The sequence below is a fragment of the Dufourea novaeangliae genome, unplaced genomic scaffold (assembly GCF_001272555.1).
Source record: "Dufourea novaeangliae isolate 0120121106 unplaced genomic scaffold, ASM127255v1 scaffold228, whole genome shotgun sequence".
NCBI classification, from domain to species: domain Eukaryota; kingdom Metazoa; phylum Arthropoda; class Insecta; order Hymenoptera; family Halictidae; genus Dufourea; species Dufourea novaeangliae.
Genome location: NW_015374150.1, coordinates 1,568,462 through 1,592,862, shown reverse-complemented (window position 1 = coordinate 1,592,862; position 24,401 = coordinate 1,568,462). Strand labels below are relative to the sequence as shown.

General features: G+C 43.4%; 1 protein-coding gene across 1 annotated transcript; it reads right to left on the bottom strand.

Annotated features, from left to right (window-relative positions):
- Positions 1 to 1,113: 1,113 nt before the first annotated feature.
- LOC107191739 (neural cell adhesion molecule 2-like) lies at positions 1,114 to 23,812 on the bottom strand. The gene is made up of 5 exons (XM_015580840.1): positions 23,755 to 23,812; positions 17,854 to 18,029; positions 3,698 to 3,853; positions 1,962 to 2,295; positions 1,114 to 1,253 (listed from the first exon to the last, which is right to left on the bottom strand). The coding sequence occupies exons 1-5, from the start codon at positions 23,810 to 23,812 to the stop codon at positions 1,114 to 1,116; spliced, it is 864 nt and encodes a 287-aa protein (XP_015436326.1).
- Positions 23,813 to 24,401: the final 589 nt, after the last annotated feature.

The window sequence follows — 24,401 nt, the reverse complement described above, 5'->3', positions numbered from 1 at the left end:
CGGACGAGTGACGGCCAACGCGATCACGAGTATACCCCTGACGAATCACAAACGGCGAACCATCCCCTCCATATTCTCGTACGATCGCTGCCTGATAACAGGAGCAACGACATATTCTCGTTTCTCCGGTTAAAAGGCGAACGGATCTCGTGAAATATCGGAAGGATATCCTAGATAGGAAATACTATGTCGATGCAGGGACATCTTCCGACTACGAGATTCGAAGTACCACGAGAAAAGGGAAAAGTATCGGCTTCCGTATCACAAAGGAACGTCACTCATCCGTCCGTCGAGTCCACGCAGCAACTTAGGCTCTAACGTATGTGTACATATATATACGTGCATTTCGCGTATGTAACGAATATATATATATATATATGTTTTATGTGTATTTATATGTATGTATTTATATATGTATAATGCACGTACGAAGAAAACGGTTCCACCCATCACGCACACCGAAATATACTAACAAGTAGTCCCTGTCCTGTCGCGGGTCTGAACGGTACGACAGAAAGAGTAAGGAGCTTCTTCGTTCGTGGGAGTTTCGCGACGCACGCGTTACTCTCACCTGCAAGAAGATCCACGGGCAAGACGTGCTGCCTTATACGCGTTTGGAGGCCTAGATCAATTCCGGAACCGAGGGATAAGCGACATTCCGATCGCGTCCACGTAGTCTGGGAACGAAGAAATTGAGAGAGATCGAAGGGGCAAGATGGTGAGGGGAACAGAAGGATTCGTCCCTGATTAAAGTCCCGACCAATGGAACCCTGTCCTGCAACGTACACGAGTTCTCAGTCCCTTTTTGCCCATGTGGGCCCCCGGATCACACGAATCGATCGCGTTGGATGGTGTGGTCCATTCGTGATTTTCACGTTTTTAGGTTCACATACACGCGTACACAGACGGGAACGAGCACACTGGCACTGCGTATATTATTTCCGGCGAGGGAACACCGTCCCCGTGGAGTCCATCTGGGTTACGAATGGAAGGACGCAGAATCCCCCACCATGGATCCCGTCGATCGTTCCCAGTCGTCATCGTGGTAGACACGGTGGACCAGGTTGCGGGGCCACGGCAAACGGCTGCCACTCCCGTAAGTTCGCCGGCGATTCACGTCGGGTAAAGGCTGGTGAAACTCGGTATCCTCCAGCTGACGGTCGCCAAGAGGGACACCAGAAAGTTGCTCGCCAAAATTGCTGGGCTAAGGTTCCTTCTGTCGCCCCCGTGCATCGCTGCTGGTTTCTCCTCCTCTGAAACGAGATTAGAAACTTCGACTTTATAACAGCGAAAAGAAGCTTCTCCCCCTGCGGGGATCCCGAGCTGGGGTTGGACGAAGAGAGGGAGAAAGGGAAGGTACGAGAGAGGGAGAGCTTTCGCACAAGAGCGGTAAAATACCCCCGGGGGGCAACTACTACGACGTTTTAAACGAGCTCGACCAGTTGGACACTGAAAGGTGAAGCGCGAGACCAGACTAGCCTCTTTTACTTCATCCCCTGCCTTCGACGTTCTGCGACAGTCGAGTCCCGTAGTCTGATCACGTGCGCAATGGTCCATGGATGTCGCGTGGTGGGCGGAGAAGCTCGGCCAAGCTTGTCATACCCTACGCTCCGCCGGATATCTATTAAACCTCTAAAATATCGGCAGCTTGTTCGCGGAACCAGAGAGATTTTATTTCATTTTCGCTGTCGCGTGTTGCCCTTTAACAGCACGACACAGTAGAACTGGTTAAAGATCTTTTAAAGACTTTTTTTTTAAAAGGGTTTTATTGGAGTACGACAAGTTTTGATCGATCACGTTGGTTCATTTATGCGAGGAAGCAATATACCGATTCTAATCCGTCAAGCAGTATAGGTCAGTCTTTGGTCGGGCAATTATTGGCGACTCGCAGTCAGTCACGTACTTTACGTTAGTCGTCGATTGTGTACTCGTATCACGAAGGTTGACTGACACCAACTCACCTTCGATCACGTGAACCACCACGTACGCGGGTTTCGCGTTGCTCGGCTCGCACGTATAGTTCCCGCCGTGCGACGGTTTCGTTTTGTTGACCATCAGGATCGAACCGTTCTTCGTCAGCTCGACTTTCACTCCCGGCTCCTCGTCGTAATTGATCATCCGACCCTGACGATACCAGAAGACGTAGACGGGCGACTCGGCGGCCGCCATTAGTTGACACTCCAACCGTAGACTCGAGCCTTGCTTCACATGTAAATCAGGCGCACCCGGTATGATCGAGTACGCCTCTGTGATTTTCAAGTGGACGAAATTCCGCTGCACCGGATGCGACGTAATCTGAAATTTCAACACGGACTGGCTGGAATCTCGATACAGTCTGACGAGAAATTATCCTTTTTTAATATTAAATGTAACTCGGTGTCAAGAATGGAAGAGTAATATCTAAAATATTGGCTCCTGATTAAAGGCTGTGTGTTTTCTATAATATTTCATATGACGTGGAAATAATTTCAGTGATCAGAGCCTTATAGACTCTTCAGGGACAAGCTGAGTCGGTCTTCGATCAAGTAGTACAAGACAGTGATACGCCAGACAAGTAGTCAGAAACACTTGCCAGAGTGATACAAGTCGATCGTTTATACAAGTATAAACGACGTATAATAAGTACAGATATACTTTTACCGAATTCAAGATATCATCTCTGCGCTTTTGGATTATCCCTAAAATTGTATCCACGTAATACAAAACGTACTCCAGATCCGGAAAGCGAAGCTGCGGTTAATTAAGTAAATTTACCCTCGGGGAGGAGGTTAGAAGGAAACCTGAAACCATCAAGAGCTTAATGGAAATGTTGTTTCTCTATAATCAGATATTGTAATTGAACTCGATGGTACTGAAAACAGGAAATTTTCAGTGAGCCATTACCGTAAAGGTCGATACATTTTCTAAACTGAGCTTCTCTACTGTCCGGCGGATAGCATTTCATGCAACAGACAGGGTCGAAGGTTAAATACATTTCTGATCTTTCCTGGCCTTAAACGTCTATTGTTATACGTTACCAGTCTTGCGGCTGACATTTCACCTGATATTTCTGTTCCACAGCGGGGGCTAACATACACTACCGTACCACAACGGTGGTGATTAACCCTTTAACGCCCAGTTTTGCACCGGTACAACATTCATTCTAAAAGTCAAATTCTGTTACCCGTTAATATCTAACTTTTGCCAGTAAGGATTCATAGGTTTCACTGATGTTAAGTAGATCTTCACGTTTTCAGTTTAGAAATTCAAGCATGCACTTCAAAAATAAATATAAAAAGAAGAAAAATGAAAAAAAAATAGGTCTGTTTAATATCGATATTTTTAACTTCAAAATACCTAAATACAATATATATTATATCAGTCTTATAATTTTGAAATAACGATTTAAGGATCTGAACGTTAAAGGGTTAAAACGATCGTCGTCACATTAACATCCAAATGAACATTTCACACTCTTGACACCGTATCAAGCTGTATCCTCATTTTGTTTTCAACGTTTGCACGCGCGGAAGGAAGTGCTTCGTAAAAGTCAGTGTAAAATTGTGTCATAAATTTAGGATACGGGGCCGCACGCGGTTTTACGGTCGAATGAATGATATGCATGGGGCAATGTTGCAAGCACAGTGCAACGCTATCGCGATGAAGAAAATGCGGTACGTTTATTGCACCTGGGGATAGACCGGCTCTCGTTGCGTACCTGACACTCGTATATGCCTGCATCCTGTAGAGTAACAGCACGTATCTGAAGTGCCCAATCAGTGCTCGAATAGATCACGGACAATCGCTTGTCGTTCGAGTAGGTACGAGTACCGACGGTTAATAACCGCCTGTCCGGTCGCTTCACCCACGTGATCTGCAACAGAAGACAGGTAACATTTGTAATCGCTTGAAAATAATGAAATTTCAATGTTAAACAACATTTTGAACGCTATACTCCAATATATTATTTTGTATTCGATTTACAAGTGAATTTATACTTTACTGATCGTTAGTCTATTAATAGACTTTTAAATTTTAGTGCTTGTGGATAAGAAGTCTATTAATTTATCTTAGATCAGGGTTAAAGAAGAAATTAGAACGTTATTCTATTAGAGTTCTTGCTATTTTCCACGAAGGTATGCAGCTTGATCCTGTCTTTGAATTATTCAATAATATTTCCTCGGCTGTCCATCGTTGGATCTACTAATTAACAGCCTGTAGATAATGTGTTAACATGAGTTACAAGAATTATTCACATGGTAGAATTCAGCGTTCTATGTAATTAATCGGGACGAGGTAGAAGCATATCCTATCGTTTAATCCCCGATTACGTACAGTTCGCGTAATCCGTTCAAAGAGTGTACCGTGTAAGGCGCGTACTATATAATTTAGGGATGAAAACGAGTCGTGGCTGGTACTGGTGTTAAAAGCATTTGGGGCCATTTATGGTAACAATGTATAGGAAACAGCGTGTATCATATCAGGCAATGAGAGAGGTCGCGCAAGCCCACGCTTGTGCATCCAATATCAATTACGGAGGCCATTAGTGTACCCTAATTTCGGGCCAATTTTCATTCCTGACCGTACTGACCATGAAAATTTACTCAATTTGTCCGACACCCGTCGCCTCGCCTGTCCTCCCTTCCCGGTGTACCTAGAAACACCTCTATTCTCGTTCAATACAGCCGAAGGTAATATTCGAGAATGGCTGTGTGAAATGACGAAGAAGTTATGCATACGATGAGACTTAAAAAAAATGTAAATAATGATGTAATATGAAAAAGATTGATAAAGTAGTTTATAGAAATCAAGATACCGCTATAATTCCGTTAGGAATCCAACTTGAATGTACACTGACGAGCAAAGAGCTTCTGCTTGGGGAAAAAGCAGCGTAGGTGAAGGGCCTCCTACCACTTGGTCTTGGGAATTACTGAAATTTATGCCAAATTCAGTTTAATATTTATTTCAATAGGCCTAAAATAAATTTATCAAGGCGCCCTTCTCGCACGCCATTTTTCCTGATGATGCTCGTAAAATACATTCTGTCAAATTCCTACTAACCTCAAGAAAGAAAACACTAACTGAATTCTGTGCAAGGAAGAAGATTTCTGAGTTATCTTTGCCCGAACAGTAGTTAGATCGAAGTAACGACGTTGGTTTCACCACATTTATCGTCGTCCGAGAAGATTTCGGCTGACTCTTACATCTTCCACGTACCTCGAAGCCAGATAATCGACGTTCCATTCAGAACTGAAAGCGATGACTATCAATCAATCTATCTCTGGTTCACGGAGCGCTTCCTATGACCCGTTTTAATGCTTTAGCCCGCCCTAGCAATTACAGCGATTCCATCTAATATCTCTGAAGGGAACCAGTTCAGGGGGGATATGACACTCCAGAATCTACCCGAGCACCGTAATCCCGGATGTTTCCTGTAATCCTGGAATCCACCTGAAAAGGACCACCGTTCGCGTCGTGGTGTAATACCGAATCCGATATTTCGAACCGAGTGTTCGCGTCCGTGTCTCTACGTGTATTTGTGTCTGCCAATGTCTGCACTCGCGCCGTCGCAGTTACCCAGAAACGCCGCGAGATATCGAGAAGTACAACTTTCCGCGATCAGCAAGAAGTTACTCGCGTAACTTTGTTCCTGTCCTGTCGAATACATCTGACACGGAGGTGGATAGACAAAGATGAACTTCAGTGTTTACCCTGATCGTTTTGACCGGTGTCTATAGGGTGTGGGATAGCTTGGAAACTTTCATTGCTTACAAACGATACCCTCCATTGGGTCTGGGTATGTTTACAAAGTTACGCAAGTAAAGGGATTCACTTAGAATTATATAAATGTTGGTAGCCTAGAATAAATAAATGATTTTGTTGCTTCAACTTTTTTTTGGAGATTTTGGTACAACACGTTTATCCTGGTTGAAGGTACTCGCAGAAATATTAATAGAAATCCAGGTTTTATTTTCTATAAAGGAGCATAGGAGAGATCGAGATTGAAAGTAACAGGTCTTCTACCATTTTAAATAAAAGAGACAGCGCTAATTAAAAAAAGGCAATTTGAAATATAGCCTTGTTCATTTCATGAAAACCAAAAACTATTACTTTCAACCCCGGCCTCCCTTATACATAGATAGATCAGGGGTATATGTCTCTGCCACTAATGAAGTAGTTCAGTTTGATCAACTGGTACAGACCAGGTAAGTGTCAGTCAAGTGATACAGCAGTATTTATAGATCGATAACTAGTACAAGAAAATTTCTAACGTGTTAGTAGTACCGTTCTGTCACAAATACTGTAAAACAAACTTCTAACCATCAAGGGAGTACGATTGAATCCTTCAGCAAGCAAGTAGTACAGGTCACTGTAAAATCGGCCAAGCAGTATAATCCCATCCACGATAAAACATCTTTGCGCCCCAGGGATTGAACAATTCGACCAACCTGATTACCGTTAAAAACTTATTATCGAGAACCACCGCGCGCTCCCCAAACGAGATACTCGTTGATATTCAGATCGATGAAGTCTCTCGGCGAAATGCAAATCGCGTAGCTCGCTAAAACGCCGACTTCATTACGCGCTACCCCTAATTCCCTTTGACATTGTTTCAAGCAACCATCGGTCTTCTTAGACGTGAATCGGCCGAACCGATGTTCCGAGAATTCCCGCGGGAGGCTATTACCTATGCGCGCGCGCGCACGGCCGGGCAAGAAAGACTTTGTAGAACGCGGGAACAGCTACGCTCTTGTACCTCTACAAGCCGTGCGCCCAAGGAAAGCGTACGTGCAACGAACGCAGATGTGGATCCACACGCAAACCAGCCCGGAGCTTTTCAGGGTTCTAGCTCCCACCAACACCGGCGAGAGCTTAATTGGAAACGGCTATCCGCAGCATCCACTAACTTAGCCTCCTTCCCTCCTACCCCCACCCCACTGCCATCTTCCATTCTTAATCTCTCGAATGGGAATTGCCATGAAACCGTAGAGGATGTCTTCCACCCGCGATCATGGGGATAACGTCGTGGTACCTCGGTTTCGTATCTTGGCGAGATCTTAACAAACTAGTTCCGAGAACTAAGAGCCCGTTCGACGAGGCTATTATAGCTTGTACAATGTCCCTGAAATTCCACCGTAGCTGGACTTATGTAACCTTATTATGCAAATCCGGATAACCATAAATACCGACCGCTTCGTATGCTATAGGAGCCACGTAATCAGATGTACAGGATGATAAAGAAAGAAGATCCGATATACAATAGCATTCAACGAGAGGAGTAAAAAGTGTCTAATCAACGTAGGTCCTAAAAGCAATCCTTTCCCTGTGAAATCAACTTTTATTATTTATTAGCGATTCATATCATGATCGTATTAGTTTGTTATCGACACAGAGAAGTTGGAAGTATTAGTTCAAGGTTGTAAACACAAAGGAACACAAGCGATACCGGTTCTATGTTATATATTATATCATTATTATTCATTTATCCATGTATAACAGTGACCCTGAACTCTAAAAATTTTAAATTCACTTATATAATTTTGTCCACCATCTGATTCGTCTCTTGAAACCATTTAAATTACATAAAAAATATTTCTCGTATGATCACAGATAGGGAAGACATTTATGAGGTCTGTTTTAAGCGGAACACCCTGTATACACGTGATTACATTTGCACTATAGCCGCCTTTGTCCGATTGACAGTTTACACAATATGCTGTTCTGTCGTCTAGCGACTTTCTGTGGATCATCTTTCAAGAAAATGCGCTGTCAAGAAGGAAAAAAAAAAGAAGGAAGGTGTCGTAAAATAACGCGATACCGTTGCTTCCAGTCTTCGATTTCGCTCGTGTATCCGGAAATAAAAACGTAGTTCCCGGGGTTGAACTCGAGGCAATCCCAGAGCGAGAAAGCGAGTTTCCGATGTAATCTCTCGGATCGACGACGCCTGTTCCGTGGCCCCGTGTCGCGAGTTTGCAACTGTTTCGCCAATTTCGTGCACGCGCAACGGAAACCGGAGCCGAAGGAGGCCGGAATAATCGAAAGACTCGGCCCGTCGTGGCGAGCAAACTAGTGTTCCCCTGATATCTTTGACTCGCTGTTCCCCTTTCCCCCAAAACTAACCCTTTAAAGTAGGCACACGAAATTACGATGATCGTAATATCATGGTGGGAGTGGGAGACGCGTGGCCGGTTCGTGTGTGTGCGATTTCACGGCGTTAGGTGAGAAAACTTTCCTCATTACGGGGATACTTTTGAAACCGTTCCACCCCCTCCTACCCCCCCCCTCTGATAACCGGTTTTGAACTTTCGATGTTCCACCCGGCGAAATTATGTGGCCCGCTCATCGGACCTGCGATCGTAATTGTTTCAACGTAATTGGATAGCGGTTTTATTTTACGCCCGAAGCGGGAACTCTATTAAAGTATTGGGGGGCAGGCGTTTATCCGTGAAATATTCGATTGAAAATACGGCCGACGAAGCGTACCAATATACGATTTATTTATCTGTGCATTGCGGATGAGCTTTACGGAGGCATGCTGTAAAATAAAAAAGAACAACTACGGGAGCAGATTTTGTCGCTGGTATTATGAAAAAGGTAAAGTGAAATATTTCTTTGAACATCATTGTGAAAGAAGAATACTGTCAAGCATCGAAGAGTGTTCGGAGGCTCCTCGACAGTGAACATTAATTAGTTTTCGTGCCACTGGCTAGAAACTCTTTTGCTGGTTAATATTGCTTATTCTCTGGTGAAATCTGTATTCGTTCCAGTTTTTCAGGATTGAAATCTATACGTTATAAAAATGTATAGGTATTAAAAAATCTAATTTTCATGTGCCAAATATTTATTAATATTGTTATCACTTAAAATTCGTCTTCAATAGTTACAAAATCTCCTAAGTGTTTATTCATTGGTGCGTTTACCCTGCTTCGTAAATGTTCTGGACATATTATCAAATCAACGTATCAAACTGGAGTTAAATTATATGATATTTATGCAAGGCAGAAAAATACTGAGAACACTTTCCACCGCAAAGACTTGCATAAATTCCTAAAACTTCAGCGATTATCCAAGAACTTATTAATAAATTTTCAATACCCAGCAGCGTATTCGAATTCTGAAGCGATACGGCAGCACGAGTACCTGATAATAATCTATTCCATCTGTAGGCTCCGCGTAGAGGAGCGTCAACAATGAATGTTAAATTTAACAGAGACTACAAGATTGCTCGTTGCGAAGTCCGTCGTATCCACCGAAGAATCTAATTTCTCAACGAAGCGAGACCTTTCCCAAGAGAAGACACCGTTCAACACAGCGAATCAGAGTGGAAGCAAGCGATTACATCCACGAGGCCCTTCGTCGACTTCGCCCGTCAAGGTGGATTTAATTTCCCAAAGTGCTTATTGTGTACGAAGTTTAATGAGGTCAGGTTAATAAGTATTTGTTGCGGAGTAACCCTGAGCCCCGTGATCTTCCCCGGAAACAATGCTGTTCCCTCCCCGAAGAAAACCGTTTCGTGTTTTAAAGAAAGCTTCGCTTGTTTACCGAAGTTTCTTCAGGGGTTCTTGCATCTTCATTACCTCGCAATTTCCGGATTTCGACGAAGATTTCTCGACCGTACATGCCAGTCCTTTTAATCGTTCCCGTCGCGGTTTCAAGCGTGTTCCAGTCCCCAGACGCGACGAGAGATGAGAAACGAGTCTCTCCGCGATAACGCGTGGTGCAACGCTCGCCGCAACACTTGTCGCCAGCCTGTGCTTCTCTTATCTAACGATGCTGCTGGTTCAGCACTTAACGCGTGATTTACCAGCATCGACGTGGGGCCCCGTCGAGGCCCATCGTTTCCGCGGTTTTGCACCGTGAATCGGCGCCATTAACCGTGCACTGAATAAGTAACGACAGATTTATGAGGACGATAAAAGTTTTCCGACCCGATCCACCCTCCTGTCAACGCTACCAAGGGGGACACAACACACGCGCAATTTCCGAACGACAGACACATTGTTCGTCGATACGTTCCCGATATCTCCCGTTTTTCGTCCCGATAATTATCCGTCGTGTTGCACCTTATATGCCAGCGCAGAGGAAACAGAATTGGGGAAACTGTTGTCTGACAAATTACCAACTGAACGAGCTCATCGGGGAATCTGTGTGTAACTCTAGTAGATGGTTGTAGAGTTTACAACTTCGAGGGTCTGGATTTTCGGGCAGAAGTTCATTTGAATAATTTGCTGTGCATCGAGAGGCTGTTGACGTTGATGTGTGTTGGAATGAATATTTACCAGAGCTGTCCTGCCACTTTAAATTTGTTGAAAAGCTTTACAAATTCTGTAACATTATTACAATAGTTCACGGGAGAAGAATGATTCTGCTTCTACGAAACTCGGTTAACTACTTCTACAGCGGACTATTTGTATTACAGTTGTTCGGTGCAAGAACAAAATTGCTGCGTAAGTCTTCTATAAGATTCGGTACGCTACCCAGACAACACTAATCGGCCGAGAGAAATCAAATTGAAGAAGAAAAGCGACCGTTTCTCGCCCAGAAAACGACTCAATGGGGGGAACGAAGCTTCGTTCCGGCGATTTAACAAAAGCCCGTTATTTCATTAGACCTTTTAACCGTTCTTACGAAAACAAGACCCGGAGTGTAATTCGGAAGGAGATCGCCCCCCGCGAAGTTTACCGGATAACGAATTACAAGCTGTGCGGCCCGTCGAGTCCTTCCCCCCCCCCCCCTTGTGCTTTTCCCCTCAAACGGGGAAGGGTAGGTTCAACCGGGAACAACATTAATCAACGTTACTTTGACCGGAACCCACTTCAGGCGCCTCCGTTCCTGGAAATTCCCTCCGGAAATCCGCCTGTGGATTTGCGCGATCGGGCAAATTATTTCCTACCCACGCCCCCCACCCCTTCCTCCAGGATGTTATGACCATTAGCCTGGGTAATAGTATTATAGAAAGAGGTCGATATCGGTATACCGTTCCACGATCTGGCCTGACGCAATGATAGAAATTCAGCTCTACAGTAAATTCTTGATGAGTGCTCGAAGGTTTCTCGACACTGAACATTAAATATTCCAAACTGGTATGTAATACTAAAATGTTCTAAACTAAATATTTCATAAATTAATGGCCATATGCGGTTGATACAAATATTATTGGCTTCTGAATTCCAAGCTCTATCACTGTGCATAACATCATTAAAAGGTCAGCGTTATACCTGGGGACCTCTCCACGTCAGTGCCGAGGAGCATTCGAACACTCATCGAGGATTTACTGAAATCATTTTCATAATATAATGTTTAAAATTATCCCTCGATGAGCCAACCGTTTAAGACTCTGAGGCTCTTTTATTATTTCATAATGAATAATATAATGATATTCGCAGGGTGGATTGTACATGCAAAATTCAGACGAAAATCAAAAACGACAAAATTGCGTTCGAGGCTTCGTTTCCCAGATATTAATTGTTGAAAATATAGGTGAAATACGCGTAATTATTCTGTACTGTCAGCGTCCAAAGCTCTTCATCATTCTATGCTGATGAAGATTAAAATAGCCAGGGTCGATAATACGATAATTTCGAATTGTATCGATTTGTTCGAAATGATAACCCTTCATATGATTTTTAGAAAATTAAATGATTTAACAGAAAAAGGTAGAAGTTCCAATTGACACATAGAATGAAATAAAATCAAAAGCATTGTATTGTTTCACGTTTGTTAGCGAGTATGGAAGTAAGACTGTCTGCTAATGATGTTAACTTCGTCGTGGCTTTTACTAGGTGAAATGTAATCCTATACGATTAAGGTGAGGGTTAATTCGTACAGTAAATCCTCGATGGTTGTCCGAAGGCTCGTCGGCACTGAATATTAAATATTCCATAAACTAATATCTGTATGCGACTGAAACAAATATCCTTGGTTTCGAAATTCCAAGCTCTATCACTGCAAAAGCTCGTTAAAAAATCAGCGTTACAGCTGAGGACCTCTCCTTGTCAGTGCTGAGGAACCTTCGGGCAATGATCGAGGATCTACTGTAATGTCAGATTTGATAAAATTGTGCTGGATATTCAAGTGTTACTCCTGAATATAGACGAAATTTCGCAATAATTCTGAAGCGCCTCTTAATTTCCTCTGTTTAAAAGTGAAGAATTGACGGGCACGCCTGCAACCGTCAGTTTTTCCATCGGAGGGAATTTTTCCTCGCGTTTCTATCCACCCTCCGGCCACAAAAAGTTTCTTCCGCCGGTCGACGCGTGCCGCGGCGCGGTTCGTGGTTCGCTGCTCGCTGGGAATCGACTTTCCAAATTGTGTTTCACAGACAATCCGACGCTTCCATTCCCCCCTATTTTCTTCAATTCTTCTCTATCTGCCGATGGTGTTGCGGCAAGTTGCTCGCAATTTCGACAACTTGCATTGCTCCTGCACCTTTAATTTCCGCTTACGGCAGTATTTAGCCGAGCTCCTGCGCACCATATCGCTCAGATGCTTGGGATCGTTTTTAATATCCTTGAAATATATCAGAAAATTAAATAACGGATCATATAACTTACGTTTATCAATCGTAAGATGTTAAAAATTTCCATGACTCATTCATAAACTTGGTGCATAAATGTGACGAATATAAAAATTAAAAATATTTTGCAAAAATGTATTCTTTGATTCATTATCAATCATACGACTGATTGGAAGGTTGCGTCACGTTTGGTAGTTCGATGACCTAGGTGTTTGATTTTTTTTTCCATTTTTCAATATTCTCTGCGTCTTTTTAGCTTCGTCAGTGGCGTCGATCGACGAGCTCACCTTCTAAGGCAACACCCTGCGTGTTTCTCTGTCTCCGTCTTCTACATAAGACATAGATGAATTCATCTTTTATTCATGTCTTTCCGTACCCGTGCAGGGCCCACCGATGGTATACTTGCTCCTCAACGATGGACAGAGTGTTTTACATAAGTGCTCGTAGGTTCTTCAACAGTCTTCGTACTTTTCGCGATGAGAGTCTCTCGCCTGTTCCCGGTGCATAATACGACGGCTAATAATGTGGCATTGATGATCGAGATAGAGTGACGAGATTCACTTCCTTTTAACGCGTGCAGAAAGCACGATAGTTTGATTAGAATATCACTATAACTGTCACAAATAAATACAAATCTCAATCGCACAGATAATGATTAAATAATACTACGAAACCCACTAGTGTAATTACGAATCACTTAAAAATGTATGGGCAATTGTCGAGACACCAAACAGGTCACGTATGAAACTATCGAATTTTCTGTAAAATATGTCTGACTTTTCTTGGAAGCAGTTGTGGAAGCCAACTGTTGCGTGATAAACACGATACTAGTGAAGAAGTAAGGAGTATGCGATATACAGGTTATAAATATGTAATATATTATAAACAGGTTAATAATGTTCTGTAGAGAATAACGAGCTGTATGGATCAGTGCATTCAAAAATATACAATTAATTCCATTTAAAAACATAAACTTGGCCTTCGTGTGTCCCCTACGCCGCCACCAGCAAAGAAACTATTGACACCAAATTAAATCCCCTCGATACGACTTAATTTTTGTTTCAATCACTTTCCGATATCACAAATAATTTCCGAGATATTCGTGTGGATTGATTTAAATGGAACACCCTGTATACGTCTAGCGAATAAAAATTCTTAGAAAATCCGCTCGACCTGATCCGTTCTATAAAGAAATCGTTCGTCGTCGTCACGACGCCCGAGTTACACAACCCGGATTTTTCGCCGTTCCTTTTCTTCGAACCTCGCCGTCCCCCGCTTTTTTTTCCTTGCCCCCGTCTTGGAAACTTGAACGGAGCACCTGGTACGGTATCGGTTTAACGCTGGAACCCCGTAAAATATTCTGAAATATTCCTGAGGATCCGAGGCGCGCGTAAAAGGCCGAAAGAGAAGAATACGACAGACCCAAAAAAGAGAGAAGAAACCGAGACGAGGGGGCGTGTGGGTGGGGGATGAAAGAACAGGGTCGAAGGAAATTGCACGGAGAAAAATATGAGACTGGAAATTCGGAACGATTGAAATTTCGACGATGGTACCAGACACGCGGCCCGCTGACAGTGGAACTTTTTTTGAAACAGTTCTCGGCTTACACGGCTAGCTTCGAAGGACTTTCAAAGCTGATTGCAAGTGGAATCTCAGTTTTCATCGGTTAGAACATTCTATGGGTGTAGATTATGTGGAATATTATTTGATCTCACGTCGAATCGATATTAAATGCTGGAATAATGGATCGTCGCGAAGAGGATCGTGGACGATCGACGAAACGATATTTCGGAAGGTATCGAGCGCAGCTAACCGAATACTTTCTCGGAGTTTCGGGACACTTAACGTGATTCATCGACTCAAAGAATCTCGCCAACGATCCACGGAGAGAGAAATATAAGAGGACGAGCGAAAGAACCGGATGGGGGAGAAAGGATCCTGGCAGACGGTGAGAGAAGGCACCTCTCCCCTGGCAATTTGTCTAAAAGTTCAGGAAGGTAGAAGGAAAATTAGCGAGAGCTGTGGCCCGGCTATTTGTTATCAAGGTGGCAATAATGCTTCCTGCTCCCGGCTGCTGGCTCGTGGAAGTTTTAGTCTCGGTGATAATTAAACTTAATAGCGGTACGCGGATCCAACGAAACCGCAAAAATTCGCCGACAAACGGGAGGGCATTTACAGTTTGTGGGGTAAGAAACGGTGGAATTTCTTCAAGTGGTGTTTGTTTGCTGTGTCTGATTCGATTTCGAACTACGGATACTTATACAGACTAGTTGTTCACGGCACAATTCTCAGTACACAACTTTTTCGATTAATTAGCCACTTTTATCTAATGTATTCACTAATTTTTAGAGTTTTAAGTTCGATTATAATCTTACATTTCATTCGACTGACTTCCATAGCTTGTGCTTTCAATTTTTGCAACCATCTATAGAAAGCTATGCACGTTATTTAATATCAATCTGCCAGAAAGGTTGGACCAGCTGAATGGAATATCTTTAGGATCGGAGCATTATTAAGGCCGTTGAATTGGATTTCTCCCGCTCTATACAGATATGGGAAAAAATATTAGGTTCTCTTTCAAGTGTTGATGTTAAAGTACTGATAGTAGTTCCTATTGACTCACCCTGTATATTTCATTATCACGACAATTCGTAAATGCTCTTTGTTCCAAAAATTCTTCAACGTCTCTTCGAAATACGGACGGAAGAACGACAAGAACTTACCGATATACATGATGTCTGACGTCACCAAGCCCTATCGATTAATTTATTTTTACCAATTCTATCTGCAGCACGCGTGACTCATGAAAATTAGGTGACCCCGTGAGTTTCCGGGGCGACAGCGTGGTGCTTGCCTGTGAAATTTCACCCGTGTCCCCGGAAAATTTTGCCAACGTGTGCGGATCAGCCCGCAGGCGTTTTCCCCCGCTGTGACACCGCATAACGGGTTACGTGGACACCCTCCAGTCGAAACGAACAAGTTCCAGGTCGAGGGTGCACTGCGTTTCACCGAACCTCGACAATTTTTCCTGCCATTCTCTCCCTCAAGGACGGCATTAACGTGCGTTCTGGAAGTGCGGTGATCACGGTAGCCCGCCGATTTCCGGGTCATTTTTTCATCTCGTCTGATTTTGTTGTATAAATCAGTGTACCTCGGCTGTGCGTCGACTATCCCCAACGATATTTTTATTTTAAAGCGCGGTCCGATGTTTCGTCATCTAGTGGAAGCGATAAAACCATGTCAGCTGTCCGGGGTTTTATCTTCGTTAGACAGTTGACTTTTTTTTTTCTAAATGGCAGCTATTATATATTGGACGTGACGGTAGATCAAATGTGCATAAGTGTTTAATCATCGATATGTAGTTAATGTGTATTAATAAGAAAGGTTGATAGAAATGGATCTTTAAATGGAATATAATTTTCTTCTGTTATAACAAATATCATTGGTTACAGAATTCCAAGCTCTATCACTGTGCTAAACCTCGTAGAAAGTCAGTGTTACACCTGTGAACCTCTTTGAACAGTTATCGAGGATTTATTATATTTCAGTGACGTGTCAGTCGAAGTGTTAATCTCGTTATAATAGCGACATCATCATTTTTATTGGATCGTGAAGTTATAACGGAATACAATATTCGAATATTATTGTAATATTTGTAATGTCAGGGTATTAAAAATTAGGTGAAAGTTTAATTCGTTAAGAATGTATTTTTAGAAAGTGTACGATAGCTTTGCCTGCAAGGTACCTCACTGAATAATCACCGATGCATTTAAAGTAAATCCGTACGAGCGTATCGAGTCGCGAGCGGACGTCAGCGCAAAGCATTCACGGAGATTGAATTTATAAGACGAAAGGAGCAATTTCGAAAATAGATTGAAACTTTCGAGGCGATCGAGTCGGAGGAGCCAGGCCGTGTGTATCACGGCAATCTATTGAACAACATTAGATGAAACTTTGCTTTGCCCCGTGTTCCACTTTGATGTTTGTTCTTGCCCGAGTTGTTGCGTCGGAACTGTTCGTTTTCGCCGAGACAATCGGTTGTAACGCGTTTCTTTCGTCGACCGACACTTTCGACACAGCTACAACATTTTGTCGAATTAGACAATATCCAGGCGATAAACTTCAGGAGAAAAATATCAGATGAAATTGTGGAACCTCTTTCTCAAGAACATCTAAGTTGAAAAATAGCTATCTATCTGAAATGTCTGACAACTACACACTGTTTCTACTCATAACGGTATAGGGTCATTTTCATTTATCTTGTATGAGTTTATGCCAAACTATCCCTGGTCAATAAGTAAGAACAACCGTTGGTAAGTATTTCGAAATATCGGATACAGTAGAGATGGTCGATGATGATCAGACACACATACACTGTGGATACCCTACTACAGTTCTGTTCTATACATATAATTCTGAATTCGATATATTTGAGAAGAAACACGTTAACAGAACAATATTTTGCTCTTCACTTGTCATTTATCTCCACGCATATACTAAGTTGGACGTCATGAAACGTTCAGGAAACACTCGATATATCCATATACATATCTATACGGATATTTAGTCCGTATTAATATCAATATGGAATTTTGACCTCAAGTTTTAAGATCCATATGGGTAGTTATATTATTTGGATGCACGGGAAGCACCCCTTTCCCTCGATTGCCCCGTGTGTGCCGTCTGGCGAACGGAAATTAAATGAAAATCCCTCAATTCGCTGCTTTGACGGGAAATGAAAATTGAACAGTCGCGTGTGGGGAGCTGGAGAGACAGAGAGAAAGAAAGAGGGATAGCCGGCTTATACGATACCGATATAGATATATATATATATATACATATAAAAAAACGAGAGAGAAAGAGCAATAGTGTGTACAGATGGAAACAGTGAAAAGCGGAATGCATATGGGTGAGCCTTCAGGATTTGCTATCGTTTCAATTTCTACGGAAAAATAAAAATTTTCGATCGTCGGTACCTCGACGTGAAAATATTATTCGATACGTTATTACATCGGAATCTTCGTCGTATTATTTCCATCGCCCAACAGGGGCGTCCGTTTAAACCGGATCCCTGCTATCGGTATTTTCATTTGCTCTTCGGGATCATGTTATTTTTTCCTTTTTTTTTCTGGCACGACCCAGTCGGATTCTCCGACTGTTCGATGGATCGATACGGGGAGCTGGAATAATCCTCGGTTGGAAAGGCAACTGCGAATCGGGGATCGGTGTTGTCGTTCGGCGCAAAAAAGAACCCGTCAAATTCACTATAGTTTCTCCGTGTTGGCATTCAGTTAATTTTTACGAATTCTGATTTCAATGATCGGTGACATTGAGTCGTGACGCGAAAAGATACTTACGGTTCCAGCACCAGGATCTTCGGTTTTGCAGGGTAAAGTGGCGGCACTTCCGCTCTGCGCGAGGACTTCCCTGACAGGACCCTCGATGGCATCGTCGCCTTTATCGTCGGAGCCCTTTAACGACACCACTTCGTTGTTGGTGTCTGAAGATCGCTGGCGTTCCGCCTGGTTCCCCGCTGAAAGAAAAATGGAGACCATACAATATTTGAAAGAGTGCACTTTATTGCGGTAACTGCGTAAACGTCGCACTCTGTTTGTTCTCCTTTTACGAACATCAGAGCTTCTTAAAAATGTAGCGAAAGATTTAGGTTCAAGTCATTTATTAATTAGACACGGACATATTATATACAGAGTGTCTCAGGTCGGGTAGTATAAATGGAGAGAGGTGATTTTATTAAAAAAGACGAAAAAAAGAATACATTTTTTCGTGTGAGGTTTTGTCCTCGGGAAAATTGTCCGTGTATCCAACAAACTAAGTTCGATTATCTCGAAAACGAAACATTGCCCGAAAAAATTTTCTTCTTTTTTCTCGACTAATTTTTCTTATAGAATCACCTATTGTCCAGTTGTATATACTAGTCGATCTGAGACATATTTCATATCATCGTCCCGAAGTTTTCTATTAGCTCGGTGGAATTTCCGTGAAAATCCAAAGCCCTAAAGAGCGGTCGTAGACTCGGTCACGGGGAAAGCTTGCCGGGGCTTTAGGGCGTAAGCGCGACCACGATCGGAGATTAAGGACGATTCCCGCGGCACTTGGTCGACGAAAGGGCACAATAATATCCGTGGTAGGGGTCCTGGAAGCAATGGGCCAGACAGGATTTCTCTCCCCTGCCGCGAGAGATTAATGCAGACACGCCGTCCCAACGATAACGCATATCCCCGACTGCGGCGTAAGTGGCTTAAATGAATAACTTAGTCACGACAATTACGCGGCTTTGCCGTTGCGTTCGCCGTGCCCAAGCTGCTACAAATCTACTAGGCTCACGTGGGAATTCACTTCAAAAACACTTAACCATCCCGTGCGTTACCTATGCACCCTCCATTTCCAGCCACGACCGTGGGGGCTGCAATTCCGTTTACAACTGGTATGCGCATATTCTTCTGTGGAAATGTGGGCTACCATCGGTTTCATCGAATACGAGTATTCGAAATGTTAATAATAATTGTGGGTGTTAATATCGACTGAGCGAGTGGATAGAAGACAGAGTATCGAGATTCAGATATTCAGGCTCTTCTTGATTAACCCTTGAACGTATACACACCGTTTCGATGCGAATATTTATTTTTGCAGAAACTGCTTTATTATAATAGTTGCATTATAAGGTTATTTAATGTATTATGTATTAAAGTTTTATTTGTTTTTTCGTTATTGTAAAAACGCGCCTATCTATCACCCTAAAGATGTTAGAATAATTACAACTTCTAGAGTTCAGTGGGATATTCCAATATCCCTTGTATGCGTTCTAGGGTTAATTCAGACTAGTAATCGAATAAACTACGTGCAGTAATTTGATCGAAATTATAGCTGATGAAACAAAAACAAATGTAAAATCCGTCTCAACACCACCCAGACCAGACACGAGAACAAAGACACCCCCTGCAACTGTGCCATTAATCTCGAAATCCCCCATTCCCTTCCCTGAACACCGAACACCTCGTTCGTTACTTCCATCCTGTTCCCCGACATTCTCAACCGTGAGACAAGGTGCTCGCGTACACGCGGCAACCATTCCCGTCGAATAATAAGATTCCCGTGTGTGTGGACGCATTACGCGATTCCTGGACCGTGTGTGTGTCGTGTATAACGAGGGTCTATTTAGCCCGAGCACTTGAAGCCCTGTACAGGATGAAAACGTCGGCAATTAGCTCTCGTTAGCCGGCTCGAGGCTCGTTCGACGGTTCGTTAAACCTGACCTGTTTCACCGTGCCCGTGGATCGTCCCGTTTCACGTGGAGGTAACCGAACGAACGTCCACGGACCAGAGAGGATCTCTCGCGACGCCCCGTTACCTGGCCCGGTGGGGAACACACGCGAGAAACCAGCGAAAACGACAGGATTGCACGCGACTATATGGATCGACCAGCCGAGAATTCTCCTCCAGGAGACGTTCTTTCCACCGACAGCAGTACGGCCTAGATACCGTCGGCGCAACCGGAAGCATTTCGCGATTTATTGCGTTTTTATTGGCAGCGCCAGGGCAGCATCGCCCACTATAATTTCCATCGACTTCTTCCGCTCCCCCGTCCACCTGCACCGTCGCTAATTGAAAAGTACACCGGGCGGACCACCGTCTCCCGACTCGGCTTACACGCGTCCCTTATCGATCCCCGTATTTACACGGGGCTTTCGTACACAAGAGAAGGTACGTTTCATTTCCCCCTTCGGCCGGGCGATCGTTCCGGGGGGACTTTGGATCGGTGATTGGTCTGTAGTTCGATTTATGGGAATCGCTCGAGGATATTGCGATCCGGCCGAGTGATACTTGGAAATACGCGTAGTGCATACGTGTCCCGTGGACATTGTCGTTTCGATACGTTGCAAACAACTTCGTTGTCTGTGAGGGTAACATAACTTAACCCCTTGCCCTATGATTTTCTTGATGTCTGCAGTCTCCAGAATTACTTTATCGTCAATAGTTCCCTAGAAACAAAAGGAATTCTTGTACTTATCGCAATTGTACATTTACTCTAAAATGTCAAATATTAATATCATCGAACTAGTATTTCACTTTGACTCAAAGAAAACGAATAATATTTACGTTTGTTGAATCCATTCTGACATCGTCACCACTGATGTGGTATATCGAGTCTGACTCGATGTTATAAGGCAAAGGGTTAATATAGTACAGACTCAATGAGAGTTGGAAATGAAATAAGGTTGGTTAACAATGGAACGTGAAAGGAAAAGCATGAAGCAGTTAGAAAAGCCCACTGACAAAGGGACCCACAAATCCCACACCGTAGAAGACAGAGAAGCCTCCCTCCTATTTCAACCTACACCACCGTGAAGCCAAATATGAAAACAGTCGAAAAGACATTGCTCCCCCCCCCCCATCCCCTGGAACGTTCCAACTTTCCATCAGGAAGCGCAGAGAGGAGTCGTTTCGCTGGCCGGGTTAGCCAGCCCCACTGAATAATTTCTATAACGTCAAAGTCGTTTCCGTCCTCCCACCCCCTGTCGATAGTGCTTAACGCCCGACGTGTATTTTACACACGGGGCTGCGACGTGTCCTCCGGCCGCGGTTACGAGCTCTCCTGGCCGCGGACGTAGCACCTTCTCGTTGGGCATTATCGTCTTTTTACGAGGTACACGGCGATAGCGAGGCCGGAAGTGGCGTGGGCGTGAACGCGCACGACGGCCTCGGCTGACTTTGTAGCCGCACGTGTGAACGGACAATGCGCGGCTGCCCGATAAACGGGGCGCTAACATCGTTCCCAACGGCTGCTATGTAACCACCATGCTAGGCAGTCACGCGGCATACAGGGTGGTCCACCAGAAGCCGAACACTTAAATATCCACTTGGATGTAGAGTTACGAAACTATGTTTCGGTACGGAGTTCAGCTGAGAGGAAATTTACTGTTTTTTTCGAATGCATTTTTTAGAGATAAGAATGTTAACGAATTGAAAAGAAAAATAAATTTCCTGTCATAGCATTGAGCCCATCAAATTGTGCAGGTCTGTAACGAAATCTACTTTCATAACTTTGCATCCAAGTAGATATTTAGGTGTTCGGTTTCTGGTGGACCACCCTGTATACCATCGGTATATCGATTTTCTCCGTTGGCTGAAAAAATATTTGCCCCATCACTGGACTACAGATACGCCCGGAAGGATCGCGTAAAGATTCTCTAAGAGTCGCCAGATAAGTTTCAGCCACGAGGAGACCAGAGTCTTTGGTCGTGACTTACCTACCCCGTAACCACTCAGCTGGCTCGTTGGAAACAAAACGGCGAACGATTATTCAAGTTTTGATTAAAAACGTGTACACACAAGTTCAGTGGGAAGGAGTTCTCGTGGAACGGGGAAATTGCCAAGAAGTTTTAGTGGGGGGATTTCGTGCGTTTCAACGGTACTGAGCTAATTATACACGTTTAGATGGGTAGGAAATTCTTAAATTGGAAATTTTGGAATCTTGAATCCTCGGCGCGAAGATCAACCAATAAACCGGTTGAAAATTAAACTGGACATTGAAGTGCATTATTTCTGGCATATTTTAATAAGAATTGTACGTATTAACGTTTGCTTACTACGCTAAACTAAACATATGGAATTTATAAACATTTACACTTTGCCTAATGATCTTTCACTTGTATACATATAGTCAATTACTACTTGGTTTACTTTAGTCCTAGTAATACACCGTTTTTATAACGTTTGAATGTCATGTAAAGAAGTTTCGTACTGCCGATCGTCAAGAATCGTTCCAAGAATTGCCACTAAAGTGATAAATCATTCTACTGTACAAACGCAGTAAACGGGATAACACGACGACGAATAGACTTCGTGAAATTAGAACGAATAGCCAGTAGTTGCGTGAACTTCGTAGAATTATGACACTTCACCGATATGAATGGCAAGCAGTCATTTACCTTCGGGTAACCTAATTGTTTATAGACGCGGCGAGTTTCCCGTAAACCAGTTTATCGTGGAAAATATCTAACGGGTTTCGAAGGGTACAAAACCGGGTTTAAGGAGGAGCCTTCAAGTGCGTTTGATGATAACGTATCAGTCCATTCTGCAGTCGTTTCCTGGCCCCGTAACAATTTTACGATCCTTAAATCCTCGAAAGTGCTTCCCTCGTTAGTTCACTTTCGTCAAACGTATGCTCCGATCGCGCATCGTGAACAAAGAGCACACTAGAGATCATCTATTTGTCTCTGTCGAGATGAACCTTCGCGGAGCAATGTCATCATCGTATCAATCACATAAAAAAAAAGCGCATAATGTTTTGTCTCTGTCGAGATGAACCTTCGCGGAGCAATGTCATCATCGTATCAATCACATAAAAAAAAGCGCATAATGGGGTGAACCCACTTGAATCATTGAAATCACGGAGGCTCGTGTCCTCCCGTTGAATCACCGCATCGTTCCCCAATTAGCGGGCCAGTTGAAAATTAATTTCAGCCAATTTTCGGAAGTTCCGACAATTGGAAATCGTAAAATGTCCGAGTAAATGGAGATTGCCGGGCTGGTTTAATTAAACTTTCAATTAGACCGAACGATCCCAAAGGCGCTCTTCGGTCCCCCGTTTGATGACGCGCGTAGATTATCGTTACGCGGCGATTCGAGGTGGTTGGAGTAGGAAGGGGAAGGATATTCCTAGGATCATCGATTGACGGAAGGATGACCAGGCAAAGAATAGGTCGATTTCTATGACGGAATAGGACGAATTTATTCGTCGAAGGGAATCTCACGGAAGGATAACGAGTCCGATTGAGGAATGGTTTATCGGACGTCGGAAAGTTTCTAGCTCGGGCGCTAACGAGCCGAAAGTTTGTGCGGTCTTCAAGAACACGATAACCGGATATTACTTGTCAGCCTTCAGCTGGCACAGTGAATTAAGTGTTTTCTGTGTCAGCACGAAAATGACTCGGTGAAACGCGAACAAGGAAGAGCACACACGTTCCACCTGCGTTCCACGGTTCCTTCGTTTGCTCGACGCCGTGATTTCTACCTGGACGAGGCTACCCCTGTATTCTCTGACGATATTGTTAACCCCCCTCCCCCCCTTTTCACGTGATATTCGTATTTACAGAACGGTACCGTGAATCGTTGCTTGGGTGGGATTACGAATTATATCGTGCAGTCCTGCGACGGTTTTCAGCACGATAAATTCCACGCGGCGAACCGTTTTCCTTATGCTAATAAAGAAGAAGGTGACAAATAATGTTACTCACCGGTTAGATGAAGGTGTACTTCCAGGAAAATGCTCGCCAGGATCAGCAACGTTCTCATGGTGACAATTAATTTGTAACGTCGTTATTTCAGAACGTTCATTGTAGCTGTATCTGGAACAGAGAGAAATGAAACGTGTGAGGGAATATCTCGTCGTCGGAAAAGTTTCAAATGAATCACCCCCGTTCACCAGGGATGAAAGACAGCGGAATGAGAATAGCGAAAGATTTGTTACGGGACCCGTTTGTACGAAAGGTGGATTTACGTGATCTAATCAGTTTCCATTTGTCTCTGATAAACGGTTCACGAATTAAAATTTATCGATATACTTTCGTACAACTGTAACGAAATTTATGGCAATTTTATCTGCTGATCGGATTGCTCGAATGTTAAAAACCAAAAGTAAATGCAAATTTCATTTCTTTTGTGACATCGTACAGAAACATCGGTACAATCTTCTACAAGAAGTATTATAACATGACTCTTGCCCCCTGGATACGCTATCTCAGAATTTTCTATTTCTTTTCTGTGTGCACGTTGGTGCTCGAGTCCCCTGTAATCGATACGGGTTTAAGTAGGAGGGTCGTGACCCTTGGACCCTTGCCCCGATAAAAGCTTCAAGATTTCGCTATAAGTGGCCCACCTTTGT